The sequence below is a fragment of the Camelus dromedarius genome, chromosome 5, assembly GCF_036321535.1.
Source record: "Camelus dromedarius isolate mCamDro1 chromosome 5, mCamDro1.pat, whole genome shotgun sequence".
NCBI lineage: Eukaryota > Metazoa > Chordata > Mammalia > Artiodactyla > Camelidae > Camelus > Camelus dromedarius.
This window is the reverse complement of record NC_087440.1, coordinates 32,420,709-32,444,587: the sequence shown is the minus strand read 5'-3', so window position 1 is coordinate 32,444,587 and position 23,879 is coordinate 32,420,709. Positions and strand designations below refer to the sequence as shown.

General features: G+C 54.3%; 1 protein-coding gene across 6 annotated transcripts; it reads right to left on the bottom strand.

Moving 5' to 3' along the window:
- Positions 1–1,737: 1,737 nt before the first annotated feature.
- Positions 1,738–20,901, bottom strand: NYNRIN (NYN domain and retroviral integrase containing). Of its 6 annotated transcripts, XM_064485866.1 has the most exons (10): positions 20,093–20,901; positions 12,485–13,137; positions 10,830–12,365; positions 9,817–9,947; positions 9,590–9,686; positions 7,860–7,961; positions 7,549–7,650; positions 4,431–6,376; positions 3,799–3,942; positions 2,359–2,423 (listed from the first exon to the last, which is right to left on the bottom strand). In XM_064485866.1, the coding sequence occupies exons 1-9, from the start codon at positions 20,288–20,290 to the stop codon at positions 3,803–3,805; spliced, it is 4,905 nt and encodes a 1,634-aa protein (XP_064341936.1). In that variant the 5' UTR covers positions 20,291–20,901; the 3' UTR covers positions 2,359–2,423; positions 3,799–3,802. The 6 variants fall into 6 exon arrangements, with proteins under 6 accessions (XP_064341933.1, XP_064341934.1, XP_064341936.1 ...); XM_064485863.1 differs by having other exon boundaries at positions 1,738–2,516; positions 3,799–6,376; positions 20,093–20,900; XM_064485864.1 differs by having other exon boundaries at positions 1,738–2,423; positions 3,799–6,376; positions 20,093–20,900.
- Between the last annotated feature and the right edge of the window lie 2,978 nt (positions 20,902–23,879).

Below are 23,879 nucleotides of genomic sequence, written 5' to 3'. Positions count from 1 at the left end.
AAGCCAATGTGGGTCAGATCTGATTCTTGCTTAAAGTCCTCTTGAGTAGAAAATAGAGATTTTGCTAAGCCATCTTTCTGTTCAATCTTCCACTTAGGAGTTCTGAACCTTTCACTCGCTGCCTTGTCCTAAGAGCATGTGCATTACTTTTGGTGAAGGGGGTTAGGGAAGGCAGGACCTCTCTGGATCCTGTGTGAGCTGAGACTTCAGGCCCCTGCACCCTGGGCTCCTGTGCCACACTCCTTCTTTTACCGCCTCACACAGTATTTGCTTGTGAAGTTGGCTCCATCACCTGACTGTGCACTGCAAAGGGGCAGAGACCATGCCACTCCCGTCACCTGCCATCCACTCCACACCTAGACAGGGCCTGGCACACAGCAGATGCTCTGTACATACTGGGTGATGGTGTCCATGTAAGCTGGGGAGCTCTCAGGAAGGACAGTTCCTTCCAGCCACTCCGCCCCACTGCCAGTGCTGAACAGAAGTTTGGACAGATGAGAAAAGCAGCAAGAAGCGGAGACCCAAATTCTGGAAGCTTTGCCAGGGTTAGGAAGGTCTCTGCGCCTGAGAGCAAGAACAAGTGTTCCAGGGGCAGGAAGAAGAGACATGTTAGCTAGTACATTACTGTCTTCATCAGTTCGAGCTGCTGTAACAAAAACACCAAAGCCTGGGGAGGAGGGTATAGCTCAGTGGTAGAGCATATACTTAGCATGCACAAGGTCCTGGGTTCGATCTCCAATACCTCCATATAAATAAATAAATATCCATTTACCTCCTCCCCACGAAAAATGTTTTTAAATAAAGTAAAAAAAACAAAAACAAAAACAAAACAAACCACTGCAGACTGGGTGGGTGGCTTAGACAACAGAAGTTTATATCTCATGGTTCTGGAGGCTGATTCAAGATCAAGGTGCTGGCAGATCATGGGTCTGGTGAGAGCCCACTTCCTCAGCTGCAAACGGCCGTCTTCTCCTTGTATCAGGTGGTGGAGAGACTGCAAGATCTAGTTTCATTCTCTTCTTAGAAGGACACTAACCTCATCATGGGGGCTCTACTCCCAGGACCTTATCTAAATCTAGTTACCTCCCAAAAGCCCACCTCCTAACACCATCCCACCAGGGATTAGGGGTTCAGCATATGAATTTGGGGGAAACACGAACGTGCAGTCCATCATGGTGATGAAGACTTACTCCATACCGGGCACCACAGCAGCCTCTTCGCACAGATTATTTCATATTCTCCTTGCACCATCCTTAATTTAGGAATTGTTACCCCACATGTGATACATGGAGATATCGAGGCCTCAGGAAAAGGCCACACAGGTAGCAGGCACAGAGTCAGTATTCAAACAGCCTGGCTGGGGCAGCACTGATGCCGCCCTCTTACACCAGTCTTCATCCTTCTGCATTCTCCCCCGCCCACTTCCAAGACAGGAACTGGGAAGAGCGCTAGTGTGAGGCCCGCGGCCTGGGCTCTGCACCCAGCCCTGCCATGAACCAGCCGAGGGCGAGGTGGGGGTGGCCTTGAGCTGTATCACTGCCTGGGCGCTGGTCTCCTCATCTGTCAAATAAGAGCCTGGATCAGACGAACTTGAGAAGTTACTATCCAGGCTGTCAAATCTGCAAGTCTGCCTGGGGAACATGCAGCGGCCATGCCCCATGACTGCGTCCCACCCTCCTCATTTCCATAATTGAATCTAACCCTAAAAAAAAAAAAAAAAAAAAACTAGACTCTAGCTCCATTTTGATTCGTTTATTGACAAATCAAATGAAAAAAAAGGTCACATAAAAGGGTATAAGATCATAAATGTGGTTAACAGAGGGGAATAGGTACAGCACTGGGGAGGGAGAATGAGGTTGGACAGACCCTCAGAGGGAAGAGGAAGAGGGGGAGAGGAGGAGGGAAGAGGTATCTGCTAAAAACCCCACAGCTCACCTTTCCATTTCTCAGCTGTCATCCAAGCATGCTTTCCTGGTCAGAATTAACAGCTAGAAATGGTTTAAGGGCAACATCTAAGTAGTTCATCTACAAGATTTGGGAGACGGGGAGTTGGAAAGAAGATGGATGTAGGATTTTGAGAGCCTCTCTGGCTTGAACCCCGTCTATGGTAAACTGAGAGTCAGAGGCTTAATCCTGGTCCCAGCTCAGCCACTAACAATCTGTGTGACTTTGGGCAAGTCACTTCCGGTCTCCAGGCCTCTTTCCTAAAACACGCAGGTTGGACTCAGTGGCAGGTTCTACTCTGGCTCTAGCAATGTCAAGTGTTTTGGCAACCTGAGCTAGGCCGGGAGACTGGCTCAGCTTTGGAGAAATCCAACTACTTAGAGGCCCAGCCAGAGGGACGGGGTGCTGTCCTCCACCTGGAACCCATTCTGTCGGCGGCAGCAGCAGCAATTCGGAGGGGTGAGTGAAGGCGCACACACCTGGGAGAAACGCACTCTTGCAGCCAGTCGTCTTTGCAGAGTGGCTCTAAGAGAGCCCAGGTTTTTCTCAACACGGAAGGCAGGTCCAGGGGACTGGGGCAGGGGCGGGGATCCAGACAAAGCGGTCATACACAATGTCGGGTCTAGGGGTGCAGGGTATAGCAGCGGTGGGAGGAGGAGAGGGCTGTGGGCTTTGGGGTGGGGTCGGGAGGTAGAGCCACGCCAGCACCTCACCATGGGCCAGACTGCTCATTTCAGTCACCCTCCCCCCGAAACAGAGGCCTGGGCCCCTTGGTAGAGTTGAAGCAGCTCTTCAGATAGAGATGCCACACTTGGCATCGAGATCCTTGACTCCTGGGGGTTGATATCATCGAAGCAGGGGGTGGGAAATATCTCCACTGGGTGGAGTCACATGAGGTAGGCTGACTCCGTCTCCCCCTTGCCCTTCCTGGGCTGACGGGCAGGACGTGCCAACTTGGCTGGCCATCCTTCCACCCCAGCTGCCAGCCGCGAGGCCCGGGTCAGCCAGCCCTTCCTCAACAGCTGGGCAGGCCTAGGCTGGTCTGCCAGACTGGGCAGACTGGGAGCAGGCTGCCTCTCCACAGCCTGCATGGATCTGTGTCAGCTGTGACAGCTTCAAGGGCAAAGGGCCCCCAGATGAACAGGTCGGGGGAGGAGCCCACGTTCGAGGTTTCTGTTTGAGAGGGGGATGTGGTTTCGATTCTGAGGTCCAGAGACACAGTTTCGTGGTTCCCACAGCCAGGAGTCAGATTCAGGAGGAGGGTGGGTGTGTATTTTCATTTCACTTGGGAAGAGACCCTGAATCTGGCCTGCCTCAATAAGGGAACTCTCTACCCGACCAGAGACCCATATCTGACAGCCTTTAGCAGATTCTCCCAAGACCCCATCCTGGGGATGTTTCCATAGGGATGCTGGTCCCCAGTTCAAGGCAATTCAGCAAAGCGTTATGAAATAACTTCTCTACAAAAGGCACAATGAAGGCCCCGCAGGGGGCTGTGAGAGCACTGCTGGGGGCAGGGGGAGGCCTAGCAGCGAAAGCCCAGGGCCCTGGGGTGGGGGCTCCCCTCTCTGCTCCAGCTCACTGCTCCAAGACCTTGAAGGACAGGGGGGTGCCGCTCTTGGCAAAAGTCTTCATCAGACTGCTAGGATAGATGCACCCAAGCTTCTCTGGGGTTGGGAAGCCCCAGACTCTGTAGAGGGACAGGCTGAGGCGGTCCCCGATGTAGAAGGGACCCACCCACTTGGCACTGCTGCCGTTCCTGGGGAGGGACAGCAGGAGGACCTGGTCGCCCACGTTCCACTCCTTCTCCTGGCTCTCCCGCTTGAAACGCCTGTTCTCGGCCTTTTCGCTCACCTTCTCAGCCGCCCTCCAGTGGAGGTCCAGCAGCTCCCCCCTCAGCTGCAGCAGGAAGACATCCATCTTGAGCCCTTCGACATTGGCACTGCTCATCTCCCACCACAGGGGCTCGGTCAGCCTCTCCTCGGCCCCCGTCAGGATCTGGAACGGTGAGGCCTGGCTGGAGGAGGCCCTGAAGGCCAGGTGCAGCAAGGGCAGGGAAGCCGCCCACTTCCTGCCGTGCAGGAAGATGAACTCCTTGAGGGCCCGCTTGAATTCCCAGTAGGCCGCGGAGCTGGTCAGGCAGGGGAACTGGAGGTCCCTACTCAGGGAGGCGACGTGGGCTCCCAGGGCCAGCCCGCAGCTCACCAGGACGTGGCGGGCAAACTGGGGGCCCTGGGCGGCCTCCAGCCTGATGGGAACACCCCACCTGGCGAACACGTGCTGAAGCAGGACCTGGGCCACAGCCGTGTGTGTGTAGGGCTTCAGCGGGAAGGCCTCCACCCACCTGGTGTTGGGGTCAGCCACAATCAGCACGTGCTTGTGGCCCTCCTCGCTGATGGTGACAGGGCCCACCACCTCGATCTGCAGGTTGGACCAGGGGGCGGTGGACCTGAGGGGCCACAGGGACTCAATGACCTTGGACTCACCGCCTGTGAGATTGCGGGGGATGCAGAACAAGCAGCTCCTGCAGTAATCTCTCACGTGCTCCTGCATCCCCGGCCACCAGCCCAGCAACCGCAACTTCTTGTAGGTCTCCTCAGGCCTCTGGTGGGCCCCCATGGGGAGGTCGTGCACAGCAAAAATCAGATCCCTCCGGAGCTGCCTCGGGACCACCCAGACCCTGGGCTTCTTGTCTCCCTTGAACATAAGCAGGCCACTCTCCTTGTCAATGCTGAGGGAGTTAAAGGCCGAACTGAAGGGTGAGGAGCTAGACAATTTCTGCCCAGCCTGCAGCTTGGTGATGATATCGGCCAGGGTGCTGTCGCTCAGCTGTAACGCCAGCAAGTTGGGCCTCTTGCCCGTGGTACGGGGAGGCACTACAGGGACCGGCACATCCTTTGGCAAATTCCACCACTGGCCGCTTCCCTGGGCGCCCTGCTTGGCCAGGGTGTCCACCGTCACAGCAAACAGGGAGCCCCGGTAGGAGGTTCGGTAGATAAATGGAAGGGATGAGAGGCCAGAGGTGAGGGCTATGATGTAGGAGAGCAGGCTTGGGTGAGGTAGCGGAGCCCCGTCGGAGGACAGGAAACCCCGAGCCTTCCAGAGGGGCAGGAGCTCCCAGAGGAGGCTGAAGATCCAGTTGCAGTGCGTGAGGAAAACCACAGGCAGGTGGGACTGGCCAAAGCGCTCCAGGCCACAGGCCACGGCTGCCAGGTGGGCATAGGTGGGTGTGTAAGGGGAGCAAGAGAAGGAAAGGGAGACAGGGGGGCTGGTGGGAGACAGGACATACAGACCGAAGCCAGCACACCACTCGTCCTCCCGGTAAAAGCAATAGCCCGACATGTGGATGCAGACAAAAGTGGACAGGTCGGAGAAAGGAGGCAGAACCTGGAAAAAACGAGGCATGGAGGCAGCGGGAGTGAGCAGCCGGTTTTCCCCCAGCAGGCCCTGGAGAAGGGTCAGTTCCAGCGCCCTCTTGCCCTTGTCCTGTACCAAGAGGGACCACCGGATCAGCCATGCTTTGGCCACCCTGCGGCCGTCCCACGCCTCAGGGTCCACAGTGGTCCGGGAAGCATAGGAAAGGTCCAGGACCACTGGGGTGTCTCCAATGCAGCGGGAAAAATGCTTGAGGGCCCAGGCCACAGCGTAGGGGCTGTCTCCCCCCGACTGGGGGCCCTCACTCTCCTCATCAGGGAGGAGGGGTTTCGAGGTATAGGCTATGGGGTGCTTCCTCCCAGAGACCTCCTGGTACACAGCGGCCGTCAGGGCCACTTGGCTGACTGTCACCTCCAGGCGGAAGGGCAGCTGGGGGTTGGGGGCTGTCAGACAGAGGGCAGACACCAGGGCTCGTTTCAGGGCCAGGAAGGCCTTCTCGTGCTCCCGGTCCCACTGCCAGTCCGGCTTCTGCTTGAGGAGGCTGTGCAGGGGCCCCATGAGGGCTTCATAGTCGGGGATGACGTCCCGGTGGGAGTCCATGAACCCCACAAAGAAGGAGAGCGCGGTGAAGTTGCTGGGGGTGGTCAGCCGGGCCAGGTGGGCAAGAACCTGCTGGCAGGGAGCCTTCCCATCCCAGGGGATGCCCAGGTGGGGCGAAGCCACCGCCGGCAGGAGATCGATGTCGAGGGCCCCGTCTGGGGGGTCGTGGAGGCTGAGGCACCGGAGTATTTCCTCTGAGAGGGAAGGGCACTCAGCCCTGAACACGGACACCAGCGAAGAGTCCAGGTCGTCCTCCTCCTCAGCCGGCTTCTGCATCTCCTGTCCCTCTGTCTGCTCCCCACCTTGCCTCTCCTCTTTCTCCTCCCTGACTTCTTCCACGTTCTGCAGACTCTCTGGGGGCCCAGGGTCAGCGTCATCACTCTGCTCAGAGATGCCAGCTGATCTGGGAGGAAGAGTCTTCCACACCTTCAGGAAGTTGCCAATGTCTGTGTCCAACCTACACCGAAACAGCAGGGCAGAGGGGCCTGATGGAGGAGGTGGGGGACAGCCCGCCCCAAGAGATCATCCAGGGGGGAAACCACATCTGTGGAAGCCCCACAGAACCTCACCTCATTGCTAAGTGTCCCTGAGGCCAGGCCCAGGGCCAGCCTCCAACATGGCATAGTTTCAGACGGGACCTGCCTACAGATACTTCCTGTACCTCCAGCATGTGCCAGGCCTCAATGTTAGAGAGTCATCTGTGCTTGGAAGGCTCAACTAATCAAAACCTCATTGACCAAGTGACATTTCCAATCACTAATTTGATAAGCATTAAATGACTGGTATTTCCAACCCAACCCCAGGGCAAGTGAGGGGGAGGTCGAGAGAGAAGGAGGCCTGACAAGGGGCTTGAGAGGGCACAGCACACAAACCTTAACCACATCACTTTTCTTCAACTTGGGGAACTGAGACTGGCGACCTGGCCCAGGAAGCAGTGCCCTGCCCTGCAGGTCCTGACCACAGTCCCCTGCTGGGCCCCGGGAGCTGGGAGGGGGGCAGCTAGGTGGCTTGGAGGGGGCGGAGGCAGGGGATCTGAATTACTGCATACCAGTTCTGCCAGCACCAGTACAGTGACCTTGGGAAAGGACTTGAGTCTCAGATTCCTCATGTGTAAAATGAGGATAGTGGTCACGGCTGTCTAACTCCAGTCGTGAGGATCAAAGGGGAAAAGTTCTAACTAGGTAGATAGTCCAGACACAGCCCCCATTGCACACAGTGAAACAAGAATGAGGCTGTTCACACAGCGCTGGTACCGACTGCATAACGTGGAAACTGTTGAATGGCGCTGCCCAAGAGGCCCCATAAACCTGTCGGGTACTCATGGGATGGAATACCACGCGGATGTCAAAGTGAGCCACGTGAATTAACACGGCCTACGTCTGGGGAAAGCAATAAAACGGCAGTTGTGGAAGGACACATATCGTATGAAAGCATGTGTGCGAGACTGTGAAACTGTAAAAGCATACTGTAGGTGGTTTGTGGATGCACAGATGGGGGTGGAAGTATAAAGACCTGAAAGAATCAAATTACTCTGCTCATTATTAAGCACCAGCCAAAAGCTGGCACCAAGGGAACATTTCTGGTCAGTCCCAGGAGGGGCTGGGAGGCAGGGGAGGCCTGGCCCATTACCTGTTTGGCTTCTTCAGAAACTCGTCCAGGGTGGGACCATCACGGCCCAGGGGGTCATCTGGCACCATGAAGAGATTTCCCGCAAAGGTGAAGGGCAGCAGGCTGGACCAGGGATGGAGAAGGAAAGGTCACAGACGAACCCTTGATCCACTGACATTCCACTGCCACCTGGTGTTTCCACGGGAGCTGAGACCCACATCTCCTCCCTGAGCACAGCTCCGAGAGGCCTCTCCCTGCCCAACACCCTCCTGCCAGGAGCTGCCTGACATCTGAGGGTAAGAAACAATCCAGTCCCCTGGGAGCTGCCTCACCGATCTTTGACCATCAGTTTCTTGGAATTATTCATCAGGACATGGAGCTGCTCATTGGTGACGATGATGCCATCTGTCTCTTCCGCCAGCTTTACCATGAACCTGCAGGAAGAGGGGGAATTGCTAACCACTCAGCACTCAGTCCCTTGCCTCCCCAGTCCTCTGAGAAAATGAACTTGCAGCTTCCTGCTGAGGCGTGTTGTACAAAAACACTGCCCTTGGTAGTCAGGGAGCCAGGGTTCAGGAGCCCATCCTCATCTACGCAGCCATCTGGGATCACCATGAGCCCCTGGGAGGGTGAAGTGGGATGCACACCTCCCCCAACTGTATGTGCAGACACAGACTCCCTATTTTATACATACGCATTCACATACACATGCTCAGACACGCACACGGAAACCCATGCACTCCACATCCACACATGCATTTGTACCGCTTCAGTTTTCACATCTGTAAGACAGACATAAAACACCTACCTCATACTGCTGTGAGGATCAAACTGAATGAGACAATACACTTAAGTGTCTAGCTCAGTGCCTGCCACACAGTGCACACACACTATGCCATGATTATTCTTCACCAATGCTCAACATTCACGTGCATGCCAAGACATATATACATACATGTGTGTGTATCTATACACATATAGAAACACATACCTGAGCAAACAAATCCACTTTTCCAAGGATCACTTCTCCTCGAAAGAGGGCTGTGACCAGGAAAGAAAGCAAAGGCCACCTACTTCTAGGCATTCCCTGCAGATCGCCATTCCGGCGGCCCCAAGCATGCAATTCCATAAGTGCCCAGCAGAGGGCGCTTCCGCAGAAAAGCCATCGTCCCTCAAACCCAGGCTGGAATTAAGAGGTACTTTAAAAACTTACTCAGGGAACTAGCTCTGAAGGAAAGATGCCTGAGCCACCCTGCCCAGCCCTTCTAGGTCTGAAGGCTAAGTGGGTGCCAGGTCTAGGGAAAAATGAGGAGGAACAGAATTTCTCCCTGCCTGGCATGCAAGGTATCTAAGTGAAGCCAACACCTGTACCTGCCAGGCATCGACTCTAGCCCAGGGCCAGTGACCTTGGCAGGGACTCCCCAACCCCAACAGAGGAAGCATCTCAGGCTCCCTTCTGCACAGTGGCCCTGCAGCCATGTTGTGGAGTGGGTACTTAGGGCTGACAAGTAGGGAGACTTTCAGGCTTGAGCTAGTAGATGGAGCCAGTCTGGCTCCATTTTCAGAGCCCACCCAGGGCTCCAGCCACATACAGGCACACACATACCTCCTCCCAGGGCCAGGGCTGTGGGGGAGGAAAAGACTGTGGCAGTTCCTAGAGACATGAGCTTCAACCCAGACTGGCACCCAAATCAGCTGCTGGAAAAGCAGCTCACTTGAGGCACCAGGAGTCACCTGGGCTGGTCCCATCCAAAGAAAGCACTGAGTCTCCGCCCATAGTTCATGCAGGAAGAAAGCCTGTTAACTAAGAGAAATGGGGCTGCAGGGTCTCAAATTCAGGAGTGTCACTTGGGCTTAGATAGAGCCAAGCTTGGAGCCCTCTCCTCTCTGTGTCCCTCCCTCTGCCTACAGAGGGCCCGTGGGCCACGCCCCCCTCTCTAACAGGACCCCTCTGACCTGTTGCCTCCATCTCCCCAGAGCAAGTGAGGCAAGACTCCACCCGACACACCAGCCCAGCCCAAGCCCCGGAGCACCACGAGAGGAGGCCTGCGGACCGGCACACCTATAATCGTAGGTGGTGATCTTCTTGCCGTTCTCAAGCTGGGAGGGGGTGATTGAAAGCATCTTGAGGGAGTGAAGCTTCGTCAGAAAGTGGCTCTCTGGAGGTGAAAGGCAGAAGACAGCAGGTCAGAGGAAGGGCTAAGTGGACATGCCACGGTGGGGACAGACAGGCAGGGAAAATCAAAGCATGATGACACTGGCGGGGCTGGGGGGCTGTGGACAGCTCACCTCTCACCCTCCGGTTCTTCTTCAGCTGCCAGGTGGGTACAAACACAGTGACCTCTCGGTGTCCCCGGTTCCAGAAATACTGCACTGCCATGGCGATGCCTCGGCAAGAGAAGAAGTGCTGGAGGCCATGTCTGGGGGTGCGGGGTGTAATGCGTGAGCAGCTTTCTGCCTGAGGAATGGCCCTGCCTCACCGCCTCTCCGTCAGAGCTAGCCCGGGGCAGCACAGCCAGCAATGCCAGGGCTCCAGCATCAGCACCACAGGCACCTCCAATATCCTCTCCCTTCCCTCCATCATCAAACAGCGAGCACCCCCTGGGTCCTCTCAAGTGTTGTGTGTTTGTGGGGGCCTTCAGGGCAAAAGGAAGAAGGCAGAGTTCACTTTAGGGCTGGAAGCAAACAAACATTCACTGAGCACTGACTGTGTGCTGGGAGTGTGCTCAGCACAGAGAACTACAATACTGCATGGGCAAATGAAGTGGTCTTGCATGTATTTATGCCAACATAATTGCGGGGCAGGGAGGGTGATCGCTAAGGGTCGGCATGGTCAGGGAAAGCTCCACAGAAGAGATCTGTGCCAGGCCTTAAGGTTTGGGCTAAATATCTGACAGCTGGCCTGGGGTTGACAGACCTCATGCTAGCTGAGGCAGGCTGCAGTTGGGAAAACCGTGGGCCTGGGCAGTGGGCAGATCTGAACCCAAAGGCCAGCTGGGTCCCTTCCTGGCTCTGGGATGTTAAGCAAGATTTGTCACCTCTCTGAGCCTGTTTCTGCTTCTCTCAAGGAGGGAGAACAGAAACCTATGTTTGAGGGAGGCTGTGATGATTCCATGAACACCACCCGGCATGCAGTAGCCTCTCAAGGTGCACCACTGCCCTCCCATCTTTCCCCCATTTGAACCCCATGTCGCCCATACACAGAGGTCAAGAAAGGATACCGACACTCTACCCTCCCCACCAGGGGAGCCCTGCCCCAGTCCCCAGCACCCCCAGCCCACCACAGGCTCGCGGCTACTCACACCATGGCCACGCTGCTGCCGTCGATGACCACTCTTCGCAACCCCTGGTTGCCGGGTTCCCCAGACAGGTTCAGCTCAAAGGGTGTGTTCAGGGCCTCGTGGTACCTCTGGAAGCTGGTCACTGTGCTGTTCGCCTGTGGGTGGCGAGGCGACTGCCTCGGGGCCCCCTCCCAAGCCCCCAGGAGCCCCTCCGCCTGAGGTTGGTGCTTACTACTGGGAGATAAGGTGCCGCTGGCCTGGGGCGCCTGCCTTCCGGCCTCCCCTTGGCCCTTCAGGAAGGAAGCACTGCTCTTTGACGAAGGCTGGCCCTCACTCGGGAGTTTGGCTGCATCCAAGGTTGACACCTTCTGAGCTGCAGGCGTTTTCGGAGCTCTGGAGGTTTTGGGAGCTGCAGGGGCTTTGGGATCTGCAGATCCTGTTTTAACTGCAGGCCCAGTCTGGGCTCTGGGTGTTTGGGGACCTGCAGGTGATGTTTTTGCCACAGGCCTTTTCTGAGTTGTGGGAGTGTTTGGAGCTGCAGGCATCATTTGAGCTGCTGGTGCCGGTTCACCCACAGCTGCCTTTTGCACTAGGGGCACCGCTTCAGCTGCTGGCTTGGTCGCAGCCGAAGGCACTTTGAGCGCTGCAGGTTCTTCATGGCCTGCCGGCATCATCTGAATTGCAGGCACTTTAGGGGTTGCAGGCAGCACTGGGTTTGTGCGTGGGTTTTGAGCTGTGGGCATTGCTGCAGCCGTGGGCACTTTGAGAGTTTCAGGCACTGTTTGAGGGTCAGGTACTGACTGAGCTGTAAGCCCCTCTTGAGCCGTGGGCCTCCCCTGAGAGGTAGGCACCCTTTGCCCTGTGGGCAGCACTGGAAAGGGCTGCTCTTCTGGCCCCTTACAATCCCACTGCATACTTCCTTGTTCCCCCGGCCCACTTCCAGCTTGGAGTTGGGATGTAGAGGTCAAAGGTGGCCCTATTTGTGGAAGTCTTGGGCTAGTCTTGTCTTTTACCCCTGAGCCTCCTGAGACCACCAATAAACTCATGACTTTTTTAGGGGTCTCCGGCCTCGGGCAATTCTGGAGGGCCACCTCTCCTCCCAGCCCCTCGTCTGGCCTACAATCTGCGCTTTCCACACTGGGCAAAGGAACCAGCTCCTTCTGCTTCCATTCCAGATTTAAGGGCAAAGGATTCTGCCCTGGCAGCTTGAACTGAATGGGGCCCAGCGGCCTCTGCCAGAAGGGGAAACTGAAGCACGCCTGGGACAGGAGCCAGGCCAGGTGGAGAGATTGCAGTTCATTGATCCTCCAGAAGGTTGCGGCAATAGCCCCCGGCCACAAGGGCCCAAAGGCTGGCCCCGGGGTCCAGGCCTTCCAGGGCGAGCACACACCCAGTGTGGACACCGGAGGCTGGAAGGGGAGCTTGTCTTCCCCCCTCCGGACCTGCCTCTGCTGCGACAAGGCTTGTGTGTGGTCCGCAGGGTCCTGGCCGCTGCTGGCTTGCACTGGCCCTTCCTCGCGAGCGCTGTCTGTACCACCTTGGTTGTTGGAACTGACCCTGGAAGAAGCCAGAGTTTGTCAGAAAGGTGGGAAGGCCAGTTAGGTCCTAAACTATTTCCTTGGGGTTTGGGAGCAGAAGTAGGGGCAGAAAACCCAAACTGATTCTCCAGAACTTACCGTACCAGCTGGTTTGCTGTCTCCGGCTGGGTGTTCTGGCCTGGAATGCCTGAGATCAGGGCCCCCGTGGCTCCCAGGCTGGTTAATCTCTTTGAATTGTCTGGGCTTCCCATCTCCAGAAAGGGCCCAGGACCATCTCCCATGGACACCATGGCTGGGCCTTCCTTCTGCTGCTGGGTTGGGCAGATCAGGAGCTCGGGGTCAGAGCGGGAGTTGGAGGAGCCGATGCGGCCAAGCCACTGGATGATGTCCTCCTTGCCCGCAGCGTCCCGCACGAGGCTCAGCAGCAGTTCCTGCACCGCTGGGGGCAGCTGCAGCAGGTCCCCTGAGTACTGGTCACCACGGATCCAGACCAGGGCCCCAAAGGCCCGGGTCACCTCGGCCTCCCAGATGCCCCGGGGAGTGAGCAGAGGGGCAGGGCCCCAGCGCAGCCGCCCCACCAGCTCCTCTAGCCAGTTCTGGGTCATGATGAAAGACTCGGTCAGCCCGCCCACCATCAGGGAGCCCGGGGGCCCAGGCACCAGGTAGGCCAGGGTGCTCCAGCACAGACAGTCGAGGAAGAGGCCCTGGGCCCCGAGGAAGGCGCAGTGCAGGGCTGCTGGGTAGCGGACCTCCTTCCACAGCTCCGGGCTGCACAGGCCCTTCAAATATTCCTGAAGCCAGTGGAGAGAGCACAAAGGAAGTCAGCCGTTAGGGACCTGCCTCTCCTCACTAAGCATGCATGTGCCCTCCCCCTGCCCACCAAGAGCCAGATGACTCCCCATGGCCAGCCCCTCTTCTCCCCAGTCCTGCCTCCTCACACACTCACTTCTTTCCAGGGAGCTCTGACAGACTGGAGGAGGCCCAAGAAGAGGGGGAGCACCCAGGCTTGGAATCAAGGGCCCTAGCTCCAGTTGCAACTTGACCTCAATAGGTTAAGATTATTATGGGAAACAGATCATCTTCTCAGGGCTTAAGTCTCTCCATCTGTAAAATGACCAATTAAACAAGATCCTCCTAAGGTCCATTCCTAGCCTGGCATTCTAGAATTGTGAAACAGTTGGTGGGACGGGGATTGCACATTCACCAGGAACTTATGGGACCCGGGGCAAGTTACTTACCCTCCCTGTGCCTTCATTTCCTCACCTGTAAAATGGGATTAAAAGTTCCCACCTCATGAAGCTACAACAAAGCTTCCATGAGTTAATACAAAGGAAGTGCTTAGCCTGGTGCCTGGCATAGCTTGTTCCCATTTTGCAGGCTCAGAAAGGCTATATCACTGACCCAAGGACACACAGCTAGAGTGACTGGGCTAGGACCACAACCCACATCTGTCTGACTCTGAAACCAGAGCTCTTTCCACCTCCTTGGGCTGACTACACATGACCACGGGGAAATCTTGCGGGATTCTGGTTAATCTCCCTCCAGAAGGTCTCTGGCACAACCTGTACCTGTAACCATGGTAACTCCATTGCCCAAAGGGGACAGAGGAGGAGATAAGTTGCCGGGCCAGTGTCCAGGGGAACCCCGCAGATATGCACAATGGCTGAACCAGAAGGCCTCTGGCTGGGGAGACCAGATCCTCATGTTTAAAAGGCTCACAGACTCAGTCTTTAGCAGTTGCTGGGATGGGAGAGGTTGGGTTCCTCCACTATATGGCTGAGTTCCTCCAACATGACCCCATGAGCTCCAAGGAAACATGAGCCCTCCCTCTTAATCAGCCAGCCCTTGGCAACTGCATTCACCCTCATGTCCCTCCACATCCCCGCATCGATGACAGTCATCACTCTTCCCAATTTCCCTTGATAGTTCCATTATGGAACAAATGCTCCATTTCAGATCTCCAGCAGTCATCCCGAAGACCACTCTGGCCCCTCTGCTCTGTGCCCAGACCATCCTTCCCTGCTCAGGCCTAAGCTTACCTCTTCCACCAGGCCCAGGCCATGGGCCTCCAATGCTTTCCCCGAAGGGCACTTAGGGAATTTCCCCAAAATACACTTAGGCACTTAGGCCCACATCTAACCCCTTTTCAGTCAGTCCAAAATCAGCTCAAAACCTGATGGACATCCCACGCCAACCTGCCTACCAAGAAACCCAGCTGGTACCCACCACCTGGCAAGGGTGACTGACCAGCTGGAATAACTCTCATAGACCTGAATAAACTCCCCTACCCCATGCACCCCACATTCTAACTACGTGAAAACAATATGTAGCAATGAAGAGATGTGCTGGGGAAGATTGTGGGTGATTTCTTTCTCTTTGTGCAAAAAGCTTAAAATATTTATTGGTCCATTAACTGGTCAATATTTTTAAGGGAAAAGATATATAAGAACTGAGATAATTTTCAAAATAATAAATCTGGACAAATGTCTTTTGAATACTTACTATGTGTCAGGGTCTGTCAGGCTCTTTACATACATTATCTCATTGATTCTGCTCTCAGCCCTATGAGGAAATTACTATCATCCCCCTTTAGGTGAGCAAGAAAGGGCACATGTCCGAAGGCACACAGATAGTAGGCTGGGACACTCAGCGCTCTGACTCCAGAGTCCGAGGTCTTAACCATGATGCTTGTCTATCCCTTAAAGCAAAAAACAGATAAGGAAACAACAGGCATTTACATCCAGAAAATACCTGGAACAATTTTCCTGTTTAAAGCCCACCCAGAGCTTTTTCTCCAAAAGAAGAAAAAGTCAAGAAGAGGCAGGAACAAAATAAGCACAGAATAATGTGGTCTATTTGTAAAAATATACCACCCCATGTCTCAAGAGAAGTTTGTCAACTTGTAAGTTAAATTAAAACAATACCACCGAACAGTTTACTGCTGCTCTGTACTTGATCAGGTGCTCTACGATTTAACACCTGACTTAGGATTCTCCTTTCTCATAAGTCAGTTACCATTCATTTTCTGCTTTCCAGAACCACCCCAAATTAAACTGCACAATACTCAAAGGCTCAAAAATAAAATGGCAGCACCAAGGAAACTCTTAAATTGGGAGTGAAGGAGAACTTTTAAAAAAAAAAAAAGTGGTCTGAGATAAAGTTGTTCAAGGTGCAGTTAGATCTGGAAGCCCTCAACACAAAGGCTGCACAAGTACCTCTCCACCCACTGGAGTTTGTTCTGTAGAAAGCAAAAGACAAGGTGCTGGGATCAGAGATTGATCAGCGTGCTGGAGGGTGTGGGTACCGTACAAAACCACGGAGGAAGGGAGGAAAGCCAATAGCGATGTCTACGTGGACGCTGAGTGCAGAGAAACTCATTCTTCCCATTCAGAGATTCGGCAATAGCAACTGACGATGGATGAAGACAGACACACACAAAGGGGTCTCACTGGGAAACCCTCAGAACAGTGGGGGAAACTATAAACTTCCAGAGAGAAAAAAAACTTCATATTCTAAAGACCAGGGACCAGAATAGCTTCAGAGATCTCAAAAGCAAAAAGTCAATGGAGTAGTGCCTTCACACTTCTGAAGGAAAATAATTTTCCATTTATAATTTGATACCAGCCAAGCTATTAACCAAGTGACCTTCAGATATGCAATGTAGATAGGCCGAGGTGCAATTCCAAGATTTTACTGCCTATAAATCCTTTCTCAGGAAGCTACTGGAGAGCATTTTCCAGCAAATCGAGAAAGGAAACCAAGAAAGGAGACCCAACATAGAAAAAAGCAAAGACAACCTCCAGGGTGATTGTGGAGAGAAATCTCAAAAGCTATTCACCTATTCATCCATTCAACAAATCATTACTGAGCATCTACTATGTGCCAAGCACTGTTCTAGGACAATAACTGTCAGCAGGCACGGAGGATGACTAGTTCAGATTGGACAGCAGGACTCAAGAAACAAGCATGTTGACCACAGTTATCGCCATGCTCTTGAGCCGGGCACCATCTTTTCAATCTGATGATGCTACTGGTGGATGTGCTCCACCAACTCACAGAAGAGAAAGGCATGGCATCCAGGAAATGAGGCATTTAACAAAGAAGAAAAGGCAAAAGGGTGACAAGAATGACAGTCAACAGGAGTCTCAGGATGACAGCTGTGCAGACCAGACCAGACAGAAGGATGCCCCCAAGAAAAAATTTGGAACTGACAGACCACTTTGAAGCTACTGAAAGTTATAAGAATTAGCAATAGGTACAAAGGAAAACAAGTAAACTGGAAGGGAGTTAAGGGGTTCTTTACCTCAAGGAAACTGAAAAGTAAGAAAACCTAACCACAGTACACTTCAATGCTTAGGTGTGAATGATAAAAGCATGGGCATAATGTTGCAAGTACTAAATATAGATTTAACAGAAAATGAAACATAACTATATTGGGAAGAAAAGGCAGATGGCAATAAAAGGTGTTAAATCCTCATCTATAATAATGGTAAGTAAAAAGATATCTAAAATTGATTAATCAAAAGATACAGTATCTGTATGTTTTTTTAGGGATATGGAGATGGGAAAATACCAGAGCAGATATTTCCTATGAGGAAGAGCACTGAAGGGGGAGTTGGCAGGGACGAGGCAGGGAATCACTGTGTTCTACTGTGAGCTTTTTAAAAATTATTGGACTTTTAAATTATGTATTACTTTGATAGAAGAAGAATTAAGTTTGAAATAAAGGAGAAGGATTAAATGCCCACAACACAATTAAGTAAGCTAGTAAGTGTTTAATCATCAACCATTGGGGTGTGGGCGGGGGCAGGCGGTGGAGAGCATTTGCCAATTTCTGTGATGTATATACTCCCACTATGGCTGATTTCAGATGACCAAAGGGACTCCACTGGCTGGCAAACTTCCTGAAGTTTCAACAATGGGACAGCAGAAGCCAGCTCCAGCACACCCCTGGCCACTTCCAGCTTACTGCTGGTACTGCTCAGTCAGTCAGGCAGGGACAGATCAACTTCCACCTGACAGCCAAACCCGAAGTCAGCGAACCACACCCTGTCCCACAGCTCCCCGAACCCAGTCTCTGGCTCCCCATCACCTCCATCCATCGTCTCCAAAAAGGCGAGAAGCAGACGTGTCACCTATCCTCTCTGCTCCCAACCCTTCCTTGCATCATTGCCAAGGAGGACAGAAGGGCTGAGCAAGGCCTGTCCTTGGGTGACTCTGATCATTAGTAAAACCCTCCTTTCCACTTGCTGATTTCGTGCTCAGAGAGGCCAGGCCTTCCCAGTGTTTGTTTTTGCTGCCTAGGAATGTGATTTCCAGCAATGTCTTCATTAAAAAAAAAAAAAAAAATTCCACTACAAGGAAACTACTTAAAGGCACTCTTGGGTTCTACAGGGATTCTCCTGGAAAACCAGTGCATGTATTGTAGAAATACATGCCAGCTCTTCTCCAGGGAAGCCTGTATCCTTCTTGACCCTTCTTCCCCTCACAAACCAAGCCACCGCCATCCTCCCCTTCCCCATCCTGCAACCGTCCATCTCACTGAGCCATCTCTGCCACTTAGCCTGCGTAGAGAAAGCCATTGTCAAAGTGCATGATTCTGTGTCCCTATAGCTGGGACTTGGGGTCAGCCACAGCACCTCCACACGGAAACCACGAGACACCCTTAGACGTGGGAAATTTTCCTGTATCAGATCGCTGGACCTTAGAGAGAGCATTCAATCCAAGCCTCTTATTTTACAAACAAAGAAACAGAGACTCAGAGAGGGAAAAGGACTCATTCAAAGTCACACAGCTGGTTCACAAAAGTAATAACTGACATCTCTACACTATAGCTCTCTATATTTGCAAAATTACATAAGCATGCATTATTTTAATTGACTCTCACAACTCCTCCATGAAGTGGGTATTATTAAATTGTTTTATAGATGAGGAAATAGGCTCAAGAGAAGGTAACTGATTTGACCCAGGCCAGCCAGTCAGAAGGTAGCAAACCTCAATCTCAAACTCTCTCCACCATACGCCTCTGTCCCAGCAGTAACTTGGTGACAGCAAATTAAGCCCAGATCTCCTAACTCCTGGAGCAAAACCTTATCCTTACCCACCTTCCCTGCCCTCTTGCTCCAAACCTCCAACCATCTCTTCTGTTCATTCTGTGCAGTAAGGGGGGGAGTTACCCAGACCCTCTTTCATTGTTTCCACCTTAAACAGTGGCTTTCCCCAGGGGAAAATAAAGGGGAATGAGGTACAGGATGGAGGGAATGGAGAAAGTCACTGGTTACATTAGCAGGACCTGGGATGTGAGGGAGAGTCAGGAGCCCTGAGGCAGCAGTGGGAGCAGGAATAGACAAGCCTGGAGAAGCTGACTGAGGATTTAAGCAAGGGACACCCTAAAAAGCCAGTCCCCAAAAGGGTGAGCAGCTGTATTTCAAATGAACAAGAAGATTAAGAACCCAAAACAACCCAAAGACTCCTCTCATTAACCCACCATATCCCAGCTGGGGGGTTGGGGTGGGGGGAAAGTCTTCATCTCAGGGGCTCCTGCACATCTGTTCCCCAGGCAGGCACCCCTCCCCTCCCCCAGCACCTCTGTCAGAACTGGAAAAACTGCTGACGAAGCTGCTCAACCCAGGGGCTGAGGGAGGAACTTTCCAGCCTGACTGCCCACTGGCCAGCATGTTCTGGGCCTCCCCCACCCATGGCCTTGACCAATTAGGATATTGAGATAGACCCAGCTGGGGAAGGATGTGTGTCGGGGGAGCGGGTGGTCTGGGGCTGAAGGGGGCTGTAGCATTCCTACCAGGAAAAGATAAGATAAGGAAATCTGGGGGAAGAGGGAGACCTTGGCCATGATTGGGGGTCAGAGGGAACCTGAGAGGCCCAAGTGGAGGAGAAGCTTGTGGGAGAAGCCAGAGAAAATGCAAGAGAGGCACACTGTGACCCGGCCTGTCCAGCGTCCAGCTCCACACAGCAGGCCCTTTCATCTGAAAGCCCACAGCTCTCCTCCCAGATTCCCACCCATCCCCAAGGGCTGCTGCCTTCCAGAGCCACTGCACCCCTACCTCTGAGCTCCTGCAGGAGGTTTCCTAGGGCATCAAGAGGGTGTGGCAGGAAGCCCAGAGCCCTGGGTTCTGGTCCCAGCCCCTGCCACCACCCTCCCACCGGCCACCTACCTGGCCACAGGGAGGCCCCTTACCCTCTCCGGTCCCCAATACCTCATCTGTAAAATGCCAGCGTTGCTCTAGAAGCATCTCTAAGGGCCCTTCCAGTCCCAGCACTCTGAGAGGCTCCAAGGGGCAGCCCAGGATTTAAGGAGACTTAAAAGGAGACAGAAAGACCTGGGCCTTCCAGCGTCTTGGTAGAGAACAAAGAAGTGTGTTGCACAGGCTACAGAAATGCAGGACCTTCAATTGCTCCCCAGATGGAGGAGCAGGCTGTGGAGACGGGGCTCTGGCCAGGGAAGGTTCAGGAAGGGGGGAGGGGGAGACACTGGACGCCAAGCCTCTCTCAGCGCACTTGAGGGACAGAAGTGACACGCAAGAGAGGGGTGGGGCAGGAAAGAAAGAAGGAACCAGAGGGAAGGACCCAAGGCTGCAGATCTGGAAAGGCGGGAGGATGGCCCAGTACCTGCCCGCCATACTGACAAATCCAGGTCGGGGGACCTCTGGGGACCCCTGTCTCCCCGGGGGGACAGAGGAGCGGGAGAGGGGTCTGGCTGGAAGGGATAGGTGGGGAGAAGCTGTTTACCTTGGCTTTGCCCGTATTCTCCCTGGGCCCCTCGAGCTGCAGCCAGAAGTAGGGGGTGTCCGGGCGGCTCTGGAAGGCGTTCAGCTTGACCCTGAAGATGCGCTGCACTTGCAGCCGCTGCCGCTGCACCCGGGGCTTCGACTTGGTCTGCACCATGAACCATTCCTGCGCCGGAGGGTCGCCCCCGGACAGGAGCATGGCTGCCCTGCCGGCCCCGGGAACGAGGGAGCCGACAGTGTCACCGGGGTCCCCGGGTCCGAGGCGCCTGGGCCACGCCCCCTCCTCCCGGCGGCGCGCCCCCGCCTCCGCCTGGGTCCTCCCGGCGCGCGGACCCACCCGCCGCGGCTCGGGCGCCCGCTTTCCTGAGCTCCGTCCGTTTCGGCGGCGGCTCCCGCGACAATCTCTTCCTGCCAGGGGCTGCAGCCGGGGGTGGGACCGGTCGGGCTCCCGCCGCCCTTCCCTCCGCCCCCAGCCTTCCCCCTCCACCACTCCGCCAGCCCCTCCAGGATGAACTCTGGCGGCGGCTGCTGGGTAGCTTAAAGGGGCGCGGGAGGCGGGGGGAGGCGGCGGGGCAGGGAAGGGGCGGGGGGGAGGCTGCTGGAAACCTCTGCCTTCCACCCAAGGTTTGGGCCCAGAGCCAGAATCCCGGGGTCAAAGTTAATTTCCTTCCACCGTCCCCTTTCCCCAGTGGGAGGAAGAGGAAGGGGGAGGAGGGGCACTTGGGTGGGGGAGAGGGAGGTTGGTTTCGGGGACCGGCCCTTTCTCTCTATTCCTCCTGCCCACCCTGCCGCCTCCCAAGCCTCCCTGGAGAATCGAGACCTGCGATCCTCCTTCCCTCGGAGGAAAGGGTTAAGGGAGAGCGGGGTGGAGAGGCTGGGAGGCTGGGGCCTGAGGAAACTCCGGGCTGGAGACCGAGCAGGAAGGAGTAACAGCACCGCCTCCCCACCCCCCACCCCCACCCCCGAGTCTGGGGAGAGCCCGGGGCTGGCAGGCAGCCCAGACCCTCCTGAAGCCCCCAGAGCTGGAAGGGCGGGGAGAGCGCCCTGGTTTTCAAGAGTTTTCAGACTTGTGTTGTTTATGAAAGCCCTTTTTAGCAAGTTTGAACTAGGCCAGGAGGGGAGGCTTTAGGATGGCAGGGAGGGTCTGGTTAGTGACAACCTCCCAGGGTTCTGTCAACCCTTGACCCACAGCCAGCTGGCGGCTTGGCATCAGTGCACAGGGACCAGCCCAGGACTGGGGGGCCTCCTCCAACACCCCGCCCTGGAGGCACCCCCAGCACAAAGAACACCTTCTGCAGCCCTGTGACCTGAACAGAATCTGGCTCTGTGGAGAACAGAGTCTGTATCCTGGGCTTCAGTGACCTTTATTTTCCAAAGCCAATCCCAGAGCCGCAGTCTGACAGGCACAAGAGTACTATGGGGACAAAGGGCAGCGGACTTTAAATTAGGCCTGTCTGGAATGTCAGGGCTGCAGGGGCCGTGGTAGGTTTGTGTGCGGGTGCAGGCAAAGAGCCAGGAGCACCTCACTGCAAGAAAGGGGCCCAGTGGAGGAGGAGTGCGCTCACACTGAGTCCTAGTCTGCTCTGGACTCAGCCCCTCCCATGCCACCCCACCTCCACTCCTGCCCCTTCTCCTTACGCTGGAACCAAAAGGTAAAGATGCTCTGTCACCTCAGGCTCCAAGGCCTTCTGCCCTGCCCTGTCCCCCGTGCTGCCCCTCCACAGTGCCTTGAAGCAGAAGACCCTCCGTGTGAGCTTCCATCTCTCTCCACCCTTCCCACCTCTATCTGCTCAGAAGAAACTCCTACCTTATTGTGCTTCCGTTTCTCCTCTGAAGCAGATGAGAGCCTTGTACCCCTGCTCCCCACTCCTTCCTTGAATAAATACGTATTTCTTGTTGCCCTCTTCCAACTGACTATGGACTCCAAACATGGAGAGATCGTAAAGGAAAACTCTCAGGTTTAATCCTGTATTCAAAGAAGCCTTGTGGAGGGTGAGAAGAGGTCAAGCTTAGGAGTCAGGTACTTGATAAACGAGCAAAATAGGGTAATTTATTTAAACTCTTGTGCCTCCATTTCCTAAGCTTATTAAAAAAAAATGAAGATAATTATGCCTGTAACACAAACTGCAAATCAGACCACATGGGTACCACACCTGGCACAGAACAGGCACCCAATACATTTTCATTTCCCCTTCCTTGATCTTGTCTCTTCTTCCCTACCTCAGATCTGGCCAGAGATCTCCTCCTTCCCATCCTTTTACGTCTGACTGCCACCAGCCCAGCTCCTAGATCAGGCTCTCCTTACCCATCCTGCTAACACATGCCCCAACTCCTGCCTCTCCCCCTGGATGGAGCAGATTTAGTTAGATTGCCTGGTTCTAGTCCCAGCTTTGCCCGTGGTGAGTTGTGTGCCCTTAAGCAGGTCGCTAAGTCCCTTGACATCTCTAAGATTCCTCATCTAAGTTCATTCATGGTGCCAAATTCGTTCATTTATTCAACAAATTCAACACATATTTATTAAGTGTCTATTATGAGCCAGCCCCTAAGAAAACAGCATTGACTAAGAAAGTTATCTCCTTGCCCTCATGGAAAGGGTAAAGGAAGAAGAAAACAGCTCTGCTTTCGGGGACTGAGAAATGCTCTGTTGGAAATAAAACAAGGTGTGGTGACGGAGAGTCCTCTGAGGGGCCTCTCTGCCAAGGTGAGATTTCAGCTCGAGAGAGAGCAAGAACACGGGCACTGAGATCGCAACTCACTAAGCTCTTCATGATTTTTGAGCAAAATCTCTCCGCAGCTCAGATGCATTTAGTGATTCCTTGACTAGAATAGTAGGTTAAAATTTGTTTGCTTGTGTTGGAGGCCTTCCTCACCCAAACCCAAACCAACCTTCTCAACCTTGGTGGAAGGATCCTAGCTCAAGTCTAGGCAGACTTAGATATGCCTAGGCGTGTCTGACGGCAGGATAGCACCCCTACCTGCCTGTTTGCCTGAGGAATGAGAAGCCTCCAAGGAGAATGCTTGTCTTGGTTAAAGGAGGGGCCTTCCCTGTGAGCCTGGCAGCCTGACAGAGTAATGGATTCTCATCCCTCCAAGGCTCCAGCGGGAGAGGCGGATTTGTCACTCAAATCCCTCCCCTCCTAGCCCAGATCAACACCTAGCCCAGTTCCTGGGTAAGGCAGGTGCGGAGACCTGGGACCTAGCCAGCCTGCAGAGACCTGGGATCTAGCCAACTTTTGTGTGGGAGTGACCCAGAGTGGAGACAGACTTCTCCCTCACTTTGCCAGAATCCCTGAGCAGACTGCATTCCTGGAGAGCTCCCATCAGCAGAAATGGCTCCCCAAAGGCACGTGGAATGGTCAGGACTCAAGGTGGTTCCAGGTGAGTAGGTGGAGGCAAGATGCAAGGAAACTGAAGTTAAGGCGGGGGGACTCCCCACGTTGGTCAGAATCTGTATGGGAAAAACATGGTCTTCACATAGGGGTAGATCTTTTATGGGGATGTGGGCAGGATTAAGGGAAATCAATAAGAGAATGGTGCAGTACTCTAGGGCTCACATGAGGGAAGCTGTTAACATCTGTAAACATGAAAGAGAAAAGGGGGGAAGTAGTTATGGAGCCTACGAAGGGGTCAGAGCCGGAGCTGTAGAAGGTCACAAGGCACGAGCTGTGGCCTTAGGGGAAGATGCACCACCACTGACAAGCTGGGCCAGAGTGGAGGGAGCTGCCTTCAAACTTCTGGCCAGTGCCTAGCACTGGCCAATCCCCATTAGAAGCCAAACAACAGTGAGG

Coding starts and splice junctions, on each gene's coding strand:
- NYNRIN (XM_010995801.3), bottom strand. CDS start 20,290: ATGCTCCTGTCCGGGGGCGACCCTCCGGCGCAGGAATGGTTCATGGTG. Junction 7,651..7,859: donor AAACTGATGGTCAAAGATCG/GTGAGGCAGCTC, acceptor TCCCTGGTCCAG/CCTGCTGCCCTTCACCTTTG. Junction 6,377..7,548: donor TTTCTGAAGAAGCCAAACAG/GTAATGGGCCAG, acceptor GTTTCGGTGTAG/GTTGGACACAGACATTGGCA.